Source organism: Tenrec ecaudatus, chromosome 4 (genome assembly GCF_050624435.1).
Source record: "Tenrec ecaudatus isolate mTenEca1 chromosome 4, mTenEca1.hap1, whole genome shotgun sequence".
Classification (NCBI taxonomy): Eukaryota; Metazoa; Chordata; class Mammalia; order Afrosoricida; family Tenrecidae; genus Tenrec; species Tenrec ecaudatus.
This window is the reverse complement of record NC_134533.1, coordinates 22,346,692-22,359,479: the sequence shown is the minus strand read 5'-3', so window position 1 is coordinate 22,359,479 and position 12,788 is coordinate 22,346,692. Positions and strand designations below refer to the sequence as shown.

At 38.8% G+C, this 12,788-nt stretch overlaps 1 protein-coding gene across 2 annotated transcripts; it reads right to left on the bottom strand.

The window, feature by feature from the left end:
• Nucleotides 1-5,733: 5,733 nt before the first annotated feature.
• Nucleotides 5,734-10,976, bottom strand: LOC142446571 (olfactory receptor 4C45-like). Of its 2 annotated transcripts, XM_075548320.1 has the most exons (2): nt 10,969-10,976; nt 5,734-6,655 (listed from the first exon to the last, which is right to left on the bottom strand). In XM_075548320.1, the coding sequence occupies exons 1-2, from the start codon at nt 10,974-10,976 to the stop codon at nt 5,734-5,736; spliced, it is 930 nt and encodes a 309-aa protein (XP_075404435.1). The 2 variants fall into 2 exon arrangements, with proteins under 2 accessions (XP_075404435.1, XP_075404433.1); XM_075548318.1 differs by lacking the exon at nt 10,969-10,976 and having other exon boundaries at nt 5,734-6,696.
• Between the last annotated feature and the right edge of the window lie 1,812 nt (nt 10,977-12,788).

Here is a 12,788-nt window from a genome sequence, read left to right as displayed (position 1 = left end):
AGAGTCGAACTGCTTCTATAAATTTCTGAGACCAACTCTTTATGGGAGTAGAAAACCCTGTCTTTCTCCTGAATTTTTGGGTGTAAACATTCATTATTTGATTGCATGTATATCATTCAGTATTGATCATATATTCTCCAACGGCTTGTGTTGTGGATGAGCATTAATATTAAAGTATCATTTATAGTAAACTTATACCCCTATCGATACCTACTACTTCAGCACAAATACATTGAAATTCTTGCTTCTTTAAGCCACAGGAATATTTTGTTGTCCCTGGTGTTGATAATGACCATCACTCTGACATGACATTTACTGAAAATTAACCACATGCCAGGCTCAGCATACACGCTTCAAAATCATAGATGCATTTACTCTTTTTTGTGTCTCAAGGGGGTGGGGATGCGATTGCTACTGAGTAGGTTCCAACTCATGGGAAAGTCATGCATATTGGAACTGTTCCATTAAGTTCTATAAGAATTTCATTGGCTGATTTTGCTTTGGTCAATAGATCACTTAGTCTTTCTTCCAAAGCACTTCTGGATTCCTGCGATCTAGCTTTAGTTAGTACCCGAGTGCTTAAGTATTTGTGCCATCCAGAGACTCCTGGGGAGTTAGCACTGCTCTCACCTTTCCTGATAAGGAAGAGAGCCTTTGAAAGGTTGTCATTGCTGACGGTGCCACCAACAATAAATGTCAGAGGAAGGATTGAAATCTAGACGCATATAAGTGAGAGGACAGTGTGGTGTTGTAGCACCCAGAGGGTGGAGCTCAGGCTGCCTGGTGTGAAGCCCAGACCTGCCACTTCCTTGTTAGATTACTAACCAGAAGACAGGGGTGGTGGGAAGGAAGAGGAAGAATGACAGCACGACACTGGGTGACACCAACCTGGAGACACCGTTGACACAAGAGTTTGGTTTTTGTTAATGGCAGGCGGTTCATTTTTAAAGGATGCCGGGTAATGCAGTGCTTACCTGTGGGGCTGCTAAATGCAAGGTCAGAAGTCTCAAACCACCAATAAACAAGAAAATGTGTTTGGTCTTTTGACAGTCCATGACACTTTCAACATTCTTCATCAGTACAATATTTTAAAATTCACGAGTTCTTCTTTGGCTTTCCTTATCCAGTGCTTAACTTTCAAATGCATGCGGCATAATTGAAAATTCCGCAGATGGGGTCAGGCACACAGTAGTCTTCAAAGCAACATTCCTGGTGTAATAAACGATACGACTCTGATTCAAAATGGGTAAAAACCAGTCCACTTCAGTTACATGATACCTAAAATATCTGTTTTTATGCATTCCATTTCACATTTCATGAATTCCGGTTTTCCTAGATTCGTACTTTGTATGTTTCAAGTTTTGAGTATCAGTAGATGTTTGCAGCTGTTTCTTTCTCATGTGGAGACATGCCCCACTGGCAAATGAAGGTCCTCAAGGTGTTAGTACTCTACCCATTTCGTTATAGGAGATTTGGCTTTGAGAAGGCAGCTCTTCCTCACTCATATTTTGAGTGCCTCCCAACATAAGTGCTTCACCTTCTCCTTTTTATCTGACAATGTCCTGCTGATAATCAGATGCATTTCATTTGTGAACTCCTTAGAAGTGGCCCGACCATCCCTTGTTAATCTAGCAGCGCAGTCTTTTGTTCGTCTGGACACTCTGTTTATGTCGGTTCATTTTGGGTGACTGTGATGGCATTTGAAATACCAGTGACATAGCTTCTAGTATCTCAGCAACACACAAGTGACCGCACTATGACAATGCAACAAACTGAAAGAAAAGCGGTGGTTCACTTATTACTTATCAGAAGTGTAGACACGAGGATCCTCGTGGTTACCAGGTCGTAGTCACGTGCTGTTGACTCAGTGCTCATCATAGCGATGCCACACACAGCAGAATGACACATGCCTGGTTGGGTCATTTGCACCCTCATTGCTACATTGGAGCCCTTTGTGGCAGTCATGGTGTCAATCCCTCTATTGGAGGCTCTTGGCTCTTTATTATGGAACTAAAATTTGAGTGAGGAGCAAACAAAGATGGGCATTTTGGCATAATTTAATATCTCATAAATTTTATGGCCCTAAAGAACATAAGACTTGAGGAAAGGGGGGTTGTCACATAAATAGAGTGACCAAATGGTCTTAACCAGGTTGTCTGGTCAAACTTTGGAGATTTCCTTTGTCCAATAGACCGACGCTTGAGTGTCAGACATGCTTTGTGCAGCTTCCTGTCTCAAGCAGTGTCTTAGTAATGACCTGTAATATTTCCATTGTGCAGGAGACATTCCTAGCCACACAGCAACACAACTTTTGTAGCACATAATCTGGAAATGTTATTACCACACGCGGAACCTCAAAAAGCCTTTCTGGTGACAGAAGCACCCCAATCCAGGGACATAATCTTAACACAAGTATAAGACATTTACTAGTTTTCCAGATGCACCATTCTCCTATCAGCTGCATTATTCTGGGGCGTTCTTATTACATTTCTTGGAAAGTAACAATTATTAGAGTTGCTACCTTATGTTTCACATGAATGACTTTTAAAATTACTCTATTGTGACAGTTGGTCCTTATTGGAGGAGTTAAACATTGTATGACAGTTACAGCTAATGCTTTGACCCAGAGAACAGACATGTTAACAATGAAGTGACCTATATACATATGTAATAACACCTGTTCCATCCATGGGTTTCAGTCCTCATCCTAAAGCTTTCCAAATCACATAATAGCAAAGCAGTTCGTGAATGTGACCACAACATAATATATCAAGGGTCTTCAGGGTGAGGGTTGGGGAGGGACGGAAAAAAGAAAGTAAATGTCTATAATAGAATGATGGCAGCATATGAACAAATATACTCAATACAGTGGATATATGGATTAATATAAGAGTAGTAACAGCTCCCCCTAAAATTATCTTAAAAAATCACTGAAGCTTGAGTGTTAAATCTAGGCACAGTGAAGACAGTGCATTGTTACCTGATTGTTGAAAAAATATAGTTTCTCAGGTTCTACACATTTGCACAGGAGGTATACAGAAGAAAGCACGCCATCCTATGTTGGATCAACTTCTAGGAAGAAGGAGAGACTGAGGAGGATATCTGCTTTCTTTCAAACCACTGGTGTTCTAATGTGAAGAATGGGAATAATTAAAGTATCAAATTCATAGAACTGTTTTGAGAATTGAATGTGACAGGAATACACAGCACTGTCCACAGAAGCTAAGTCAAAGGGTTTATAATGATTTCTATTTGCTACCAGCACAGGTCTCATTCATGGAGACTGAGAAACAAAGACAGATTGGATGGGAATGAAAAGGGAAAGCTTTCCTTTGGATGATCTAGAAGGAAAAAGCCAGGACCAGAGTCACCAAGGCAAGGTCCAGAAAAAATTAGATGTACAGTTTTATACATGTGTACCATGTGTACATTTAGGGCTTTATGACTTTGTAACAGATTTCATAGATGTGGTCATGAGTATACATTAGGGTGGGTTTATGATTATTGACAGGATATGGCTACTTGAACCCCTCATTTAAAAAATGAGGTTGGGGAGTAGTCTCATAACATTAATATTTTATTGATGCATATACCCTTCTAATATTAGGGGCACTGTTATCTTCAAATAATGAAATATTTCAAACAATGAAATATTTGAGACAGATGTTGGTTGCATTTTGAAGACTAAATAAATCAACTAAGGACAAAATGCCAGCATTCCCCATCTCCCAACCATATAAATACTAAGGTCAGAATTTTAATCAGAAAAAATTCTCAATAAATATTCATTACTGTCACCACCACCACCATCATTTTTTACTTTTAAAAAAAACATTTAAGAAATATTGTTTGCTTTTTAAAATCATTTTATTGGAGAATCATACAACAAATATTGTTTCACATTGATTTCTTCTTAGGAATTACAACTAGAGTTTCAAACGGTAAATTCAATTTTTTAAAGCTTAAAATTGCTTACATATATGAAGCTAGATGTTTATAGGGAATTATGGCAAAGCGTCTGTTTTGGATATGATTTTATTGTTGCTGAGAATATGCAAAACAAAACAAAACATACACCAATCCAACAGTTTCTACACGTGCTAAATAGACATTGATTACATTCTTCAATTGTGAGTGCAACATTCTCACATTCCTCCTATGAGTGGTTCCCTGCATATCCTCACTAACAAATTCATTGCCCTTCAACTTCCTATCTGATCTTTCAAGTTACTGCTGTCAACTTGGTCCTTTACAGATAGCTCTTAAGAGTAGAATGCTAAAGGCAGACCTTTTTCACGAGTTAAGCTAAAGTTCTGTTTCAAGACGACTCAGGAGGTTTGGTTAAGTTTGAAGGATCATCTAGACTTCACAGCTCCACAAAGTCTGCTGTTTACAAAGAACCTGTTTGTAAAAGGTATGAGCTCTGAGATCGGACTCAACCCAAAGCCCCAAGACCATGAGACATTCCAGTATCATGTGATTGTTGAATGTCTGGTTATCAATTTCCTAGTGCAAACAACTTTCTGATTTTTGTTTAGCAAACCCAAACTTTGTATAGATAGGTCTCTTGGACCCGCACCCTGGCCATAACCTTCTCATGCTTGCAGAGCACCAGAACAGGACAGGATCCACCATTAGCAAGTGGACTTTTAAAATTAAGTCAGCTTAAAGCATTTTATAGTCCTTCTTTCTATTATGCTCATTTGTGTGTGCAGAAATGTTACAGACCATTTTAATCCCAGAGTTGTCCATTAGTGATGGGCCCTCCCCCCAGTTCCCGGAGGCCAGGCGATGGGTGTTTTCAGAATCCTTGTGAATTGTCCTTGTCATTACTGCGAGGGTGTCTCTGATTGATGGAGATCCCATGGACAACAGAGGCAATCCTTGCCTGGTGCTGTACCATCTTCATGTGTGTTGTTGAGCTCACGTTGATTTTTCTGACCACTTTGCAAAGTTTGGAGAGCTTTCTGTTCAATTGGTGGTGGGGCGGGGGTATATCTTCCAGCATTATATCAACCAATATTCTGTTGTGATACAGCGTTTTCATTGACTGATTTTTGGAATTTGAATAGCAGGCTTTCTGTCATTCTTTGTCTTAACCTAGAAGTTTTTTTGAATCCTGGCTATCACGGTGACCCTGTAGGTGTGTGAAGTACTGGTGGCCCAGATTCCAACATCATAACAACACATAAGCTAAACAAAGCCATAGAGGGTGGTAGCTCATGTAATAGCAAACATTTTGAAAAGTATCTTTGCATACAAATATGTCCTTCTTGGGATTATGCTGTCCAAGACATAATCTTCTTCTGTTGTGGGAAAACACATATGTCTCTCAAATTCAGGCAAGGAAATAAAATAAAAACATATATTTTGATGAAAGAGCTTGTTGAAGACTCTCTACAATCTATTTTCAACTCCTTCCATGCAAACTATATTTTCTGTTTAAAAATAAAACACTCTCCTAGTAGTAGGTATAAAATTATTCAAGAATATTTGTATGGATGCATTTTACATATAATCAATGCCACATTATCATGTCTGTAGACCCTACACTACATACTTTTTCTTCCATAGATACCTTTACCATTGAAATATTGGGATCTGGAAAAGTATTGAGCACTCTAGTAGTGTGTCTGGTAGCTATATTAGCCCTGCCTATAATACATGGGCTGCTATAGAACATTGATTGAGATGGTCTAAAAACGATTTGTTTAAATAAATCACTCACATGATTTATTTATCACTGCTTTTCATGATTTTACCCCAGAGATTCCTCATGGCATTTTTCACTTCTGCATTTCTTAGGGTATAGATTAGCGGGTTTAACATCGGAGTGATTAGGGTACAAAATACATTCACTGCTTTGTCAGCAGGGAAGGAGGTCATGGGTCTTAAGTACAGGAATGAACAAGGAACGAAGAATAAGATAACAACAGTGACATGAGAGGCACATGTTGAGAGGGCTTTGCGGCGCCCTTCAGAGCTGTAGCTCCGTAGGGAGCGCAGGATGACCACATAGGAAGCAACCAGCATCGAAAAAATGAGTAAACACAGCGACCCACTATTCGCAGCAATCAGGGGCCCCAAAGTGTGCGTGTCGGTGCAGGCCAGCTCTAGGAGTGGTATTAAATCACACATGAAATGGTTAATGATATTGGGACCACAAAATGGTAACTGGACCACGAACAGAAGCTGGATCCCTCCATGAATAAACCCCAAAACCCCCGCCATTCCCACCAGGAAATTACACAGGGGTCTACTCATGATGGTCGTGTAGTGCAGGGGCTTACAGATGGCCACATAGCGGTCACAGGCCATTGCAATTAACAAGATGATCTCAGCTGCAGCAAAGAAATGCTCCGCAAAGAGCTGAGTCATGCAGCCCTGGAAGGAGATGGCGTTTTTCTCAGAGATTAAGTCAAAGATCATCTTTGGGGCTATGGAGGAAGAGTAGAAGCCATCGATAATGGACAAGCAGGACAGAAAAAAGTACATGGGAGAACCTAAGGCTGGGGTGATGAAGATAGTGACCGAGATGAGCAGGTTTCCTGCCAGCGTCACCAAATAGGTGATTAAACACATGGGAAACAAGAGTTTCTGAAGTTCTGGATTCTGAGTCAGACCCAGCAGCACGAATTCCGTAACATTGTTCATCCTGGTAAGGAGTTCAGCTTGAGTAGGGAGAATGGGGCCCATCCGAATAGAGCACAGTATTTGTGAATGATCATATTTTATTCAATTGCCACACATGCCATCGTCTCTTCAGCCCTGGTCCCTGTAATTGAGAGTTATAAAGAAGAAGAGAAGAGATTTGTTTTTTGTTCATCACACAGTAGTAATAATTGAAAAAACATCTCAATAAGAGTCAGGTGTTATCATAAATTTATGGCTGGCTTCCAAACTCCCCCTCTGTCTCGGAGAGTCCGATTTTAAGCTTGACTTTCTCATTTTGTGGCACATTTCATCAGCGCTTATTATTTTCGAAATTGTGCTTGTCCTTTAGCATGAATAGTCATAGGTTTAGGAACACAAAAGTCAGCTGTGAGTGAGATATAAACTTTCAGAAGTGCTGTAACACTATCAGCTGTGGTGTGTAACTCATTCTTCCTGTCCGTCAGATGAATGCACAGGCATGTCTGATAAAGACAGAGGTGCAGAGCGAGATTTCATTTTTCTTTCAAAATGTGTGGCAATTCTTTTGAACACCCATCAAGCTGTCAAAAGCTATAAATATCCATCCCTCTATATTCAAAAACCTTGCCTGGTAAGAAATGTCTTATTAATTGTGTCCTTGCATGTGTTACCTGGCTCAACATAGTCTTTTAATTTACTCTCAGTCTTCTCAGCTGTTCACCTTAAGAGGTAGTCATGTAAATGGTGTGATGTCCTGTGAAATGTTCACAACATTTGCTAGCTCCCTATTTTGCATGCAATGGGTCTTTTACCATGTATGCAGAGTCATGCTCTGTATTAGATCTCCTTCCACATTTACAATTTAAACATAAAATCGAATGAATCATGAGTTTCTAATTATCAAGACAGAAATTTAGGATAATATACTTTTTTACTTTTGGGAGAAATATAATTAATTAAGATAAACGTGAAGTTTCATTGCTACATAGAGTAAATATGGAACATATACAAGACTAGATGATGATATTTTTATTTGGGGGAATGATGTATACATGGGATTTTCAAAAAGGAGTACATGTTATTTTTATGAAGTACTGTAAAAAAATGTACTCTCCCCTCCCCTTCCTTCTCAATCCCTGAAAAGCATAAAATATAATAAAGTGCTTTCCCTTAATAATTTGTGGGCACTGTCTATCAGAAAGCATAGCATCTGAGGTATTAAAGGCTTGTGTTAACACAACCAACCATCTAAATGAGCCACCAGGTAGGTCTACGTGGAAGAAGCACACCAGTCTGTGTGATCCAAGGACTGTAAATAATAAGATCCAAATCTGGAGGATGGAAGAGTATTAGAATTTGAATTCTGATCATCCACTTGTGCAGAATCATATGGATGATAGTGGAAGGTCAAAATCCATTTGCAGGGCCTCCATGAGGATCAAGCTTCTGGCGAGGACTCCCTGACAATGGACTGGGCTTGTGAATCTCCTTGCTATCAGTCAGAGTGCATTGTAGGGTGGATTCCTGTAGATGTCTGGATTGAAATGTGTACCTTGTCATTTGATGTCCCATTTGGCCATTTCAAATTTATTCCAGTTCCTATTGTTTTCGGCTTCCTTTTCTAGTGAGTGTCTTCTTGGTTTTATTGTGTCCTTGTTGCTGTTCTTTTTAGTATGTATTCCTGTGCATGTAATCTTGGGCAGGTAAATCTACAGAGGCAGTAACTGGAAGAACACTTTCCTAGGGGCATGGCAAGAGAGGGTGAGTTCATAATAATGAGTAAAAGAAAGATCAAATGTCCTAAAATGGATTGTGATGTTAATTTGGAAATTTCTCTCATATACTTGAACTCCTGAATTGTATAACATATATCATATATGTCAATAAAATGCTAAACTACATTGGAATGCATCAGCTGAACAGTTATTGTTAAATTATAAGAATGAGAAAACAGTAGCATCAATGATAATCGGTTATAAAGCAGGAAAAGTCCCTAACAAATTTTGATGGTGTGAAAAACAATGTTATGGTCAGAAAATGTAGAATCCATGACCACTCAGCTCCATAAAGAAGAGGGAAACAGCTTGAGTTTCCAGGACAGCTTAGTTCTTGAGTCATTTTTTTCAGTCTATGGCTTTTGTGATTCGGCAATTAATTATTCCCGATTAATTCGATGAACCAATTTGGGAGTTAGGAAAAGGTCAAAGAAATGTCTAACCATTACTAGCTGAAATTAACGGATGCAGTCTACTGATGAGACATAATATTGACAAAAACTGTTATAAAAATGGCTTCAATGGTTCTGAAGAGGGTCTGGACTTGACATCACAGACTGGGCATCCATTGATACCTGGGCTTCAGCTCTTCTACGGAGGCCAATCATTTTTTCATTTTTTCCTTTCTTCAGCAAATCTCTCTCTTTAGATCTTAGTAAGGACCAGGCAGCTGCTACAGGCAGGGCACAGAGTGATGACTGTGAATGCTATCATTACTCATGTAAATCTCTAATCAAATGCAGTGAAATCCTCAGAAAATAATTTCATGCCTTTGTGTTCAACTTGATTTTCAGAGAAAAATACTAACCTACAAGTCACAGAGTTTTATTACAAAGACTATTTTAGTGGAAATAAATGGACTAAATTAAGTTAGTGTACTTAAAATTTTGAAAGAAAAAGATTTAATGATCACTGACCTTGGTCTAGTTGCTCGTGGATTCCTCATATTTTAGGTGGATCCCATTCATTGATCTCTTCCCCTCCGGGTATTTGAAATATATCTGCAAACAGACTACATGAGCTTGGAATAAATGCATTTCTAGGAACAAATTTCAAATTGAACTCTAAAAAGTGAGAGCCATTTTCTCTTATATTTTTAGATAGATGTCTTGGACGTTTTAATGTATTTTTGTTACCAATTTTCATAATATATTCCCATGATCAGAATTTATTTTCTATTCACTTTCTTTGATTCTCATGGATGTACAAGTGAATTGTATAAACATATATTTCATATCTCTTAGAACTGTATTCCACACAAATTAAAAACCTTGAAAAGTAGGCAAAGATTTTCAAATCTGGAAAAGCTATTACGGAGATCTAATCAAGTTGAATTGGTTGGACATTACTCCCTCACATCAACAGTGCCACGCTTTGATCTCCTAAAAGTCCATCAGCAGTTTGGAGAGAATTCCTTTTATTCCCAATTGAAACCTTCCTTCTGATTTGGTTTCCAGAGAAACACACTAAGCTTAGAAGCAGTGTCTCCAAAACAAATCTTGGGCTTGCTCATCTGTGGCTCTGCTGCTGCCCACGCTCACAAGCCCTTCTTTACTATCGTTGTTCATTAATTTTGGAGAGATGCTTTAATAGATGGTTACGCGGTGCAAGGTTTGGTAAGGCAATGACCTCTCAAATCACCTGAGAATTAGTAATTGGCCCTGTTGAAATCTTTGCAACAGTATCAGCCAAAGTCTTTTAGGTACTCCCAGCTGGGAAATCCTTAGAGGTCAGTTTTGAAATATAGTTGAGCTTGGTTTAAAGGTATATTTCTGCCAATATTTGGGATGATCCTTGGTAGAGTAACTTGGAAACATTCTTTATAAGGTTGTGCTGCTCATTGTGGTTTTGGGAAACCCACAGTAGGAAGTGTTGATGAATTGATACATGTCAGTTCAAATGATGGAGGTTTCTCTGAAAGCATGAGTGATATAAATATTATGTATTAAGAATAGAATTGTCTGCCTTCAAGTTTTGCGTCTAAATATCCTGAGATTTTGTGGCATTTTTGTTTATGGTGGGCTATGGGGGAATTTATGGCAGGTTTCACACATACCAAAGATTGGTTGATATAAAACTCATGAATGCATCAACTGCCTCCCACATTGAAAGCAGACCCTCATTTTATGCTTTGTGGCTATGTATCTTTTCAATCAAGATTTCTAGCAGCACTGTTTGTGCTTGATTGCTAATGCAAACTTAGTGGTTCAAAGCCATGCAGAAGTAGTTAGGTGTGTTGATCTGTCCTACAAAGAAAGAATGATGAGGACTTAGATATGGTAAAAAGGAGTCCTAGATGCACCATCAGGTAAGCGTCGTGGGGACTTCTAAACACAAGGACAATGGTCCAAACCCAGTAGGCGCTTCAAGCGGAGAGTTGAGTTTATCTATTCCAGTGGAACTTTCAGCCTCAAAAACTCTATATAGGCTCATCACGAGTAAGAATCTGTGCCCATTATAAAGATAGGTGTCTCAACAGAGCTTCTGGAATTTCAAGTTTCAATAGAGGATGTGGAAGGAGGAATGTCATTGCTGACATCAGATGCATCTTGGCTAAAACCACTGCATACTAGAAAAATGTTTATTGTCTTTTAGCAACGTTATGCATAACGGAAGGAAACACTGCCAGTCCTGTTGCAGCTTCACCATTGTTGTTATGTTTGAGCCTGGTGTTGCAGCCAATTGTTCATTGCATCTCTCTGATGGTCCTCCTCCTTCTTTGGCTGATCTTCTACTTTACCAAACATTATGTCTTGAGGCTGGTGTCTCCTGATAAAATGTCTAAAATATGTGAGGTGAAGTTGCCATATCCTTACTTCTTAAGAGCATTCTGTATGTCCTTATTCAAAGCCCTATTTGTTTATTCTCTGACAATCTATGGCACTTCAATAGTCTTGATATATTGAATTCAAATTCATTAAATCTTCAGTACCATGGGTTTTTGATAATATGCTACCCTTTGCAATGTTTGACTCTTGACCACTTCTTCTATATACATTGCTTCAATGCATTTCTTCTATCCTGTTTTGATTCTTTTTGTGTAATTCAATATCTTGTCCATAGAATATTTTGAAATATTTTCCATATTGAAGTTTTCAATTTTTCTTTTTTTTCCCCACGTGGTATATGCTGAATGTGCTCTTCCCCTTTGCTTTCTAACTCTAAGGTTTTGCACATTTCATTGTAATACTGTGTCTTCCTAAATCACACTTTGAAATTTTCTATTCAGCTTTTCCTTCATAATTTTTCCCATTTGCTTTAGCTAATCAACATTCAAAAGCAAATTTAAGTCTTTCTAACATTCTCTTGAATATTCTCTTATTTTTAAATGACATTTTGTTTTTTTCATACATGATGTTCATGTTATCCCTCAGTTCATCAGGTATTCTGCAATTAGCATTCAGCAAGTCAAATATACCTTGAGATGTCCTCAAATTTTAGATGGGATATACTCAAGCCATATTTTGACTTTCATTAACTTGTTTTCAGTTACATATTCTGATGTAATGACAGGGAAATAGATTTATGTACATATACTTATTTGTTAAGTATTAAGGTAGCAGATGGGGATTCGGGCCTCCAGTCAAGTACTCTCTTGATTCGAGAGTACTAGTTTTAATAACTCGGCATTCTGTGATGCTCACCTTCACGACATGATCACTGAAGACAAATGAGTACATACGAAAATGTCGTTGAAGAAAGCTGATGTTGCCCATAAACAGGTGGCTATCTAGCTGAAAAGCAACAAATCCCACATGGAATAAGCACACCAGATTGTGTGATCATGAGGTATCAATGGGATCAGTTATCAGGCATCAAAGAGCCAGAACAAAAAATCATATCAACGTGATGGGGATGTTGGGGAGAACAGAGTGGAGACTCAAATACAATCTGTAGACAATTGGGCATCCTCTCACTGAAGGTCATGAGGAAGAGATGAGCCAGTCAGGGTACAGTATAGCATACAACTTTTCTCTAGTTTTTTAATGCTCCCCCTTCCACCACTCTCTTGACCCCAGTTCTTACAAATCCAGCTAGAACAGAGAATTTACAATGATACAGATAAGAGCTCACAACCCAAGGAATCCAGGACAGATACCTTCCCTACCCCCGGACAAATAATAAGGGTAGTAATACCGGCAGGGCAAGGAGAAAGTGGGGGGAGAGAGGGAGAACTGATCACAACAATTTGCACATAATCTCCTCCCAGGGAGGTTGCAACAAAAATATGGGTGCTGGGATACAGCAGGCGGTTGAATATAGGGAAAAAAACACAATACTTTATAAATTTTCAGGGGTTCATGCGGAAGGGAGGGTGGGGTATAGGAGGGAAAAATAAACTGATACCAAGGGCTCAAGTAGAAAGAGCATGTTTGAAAA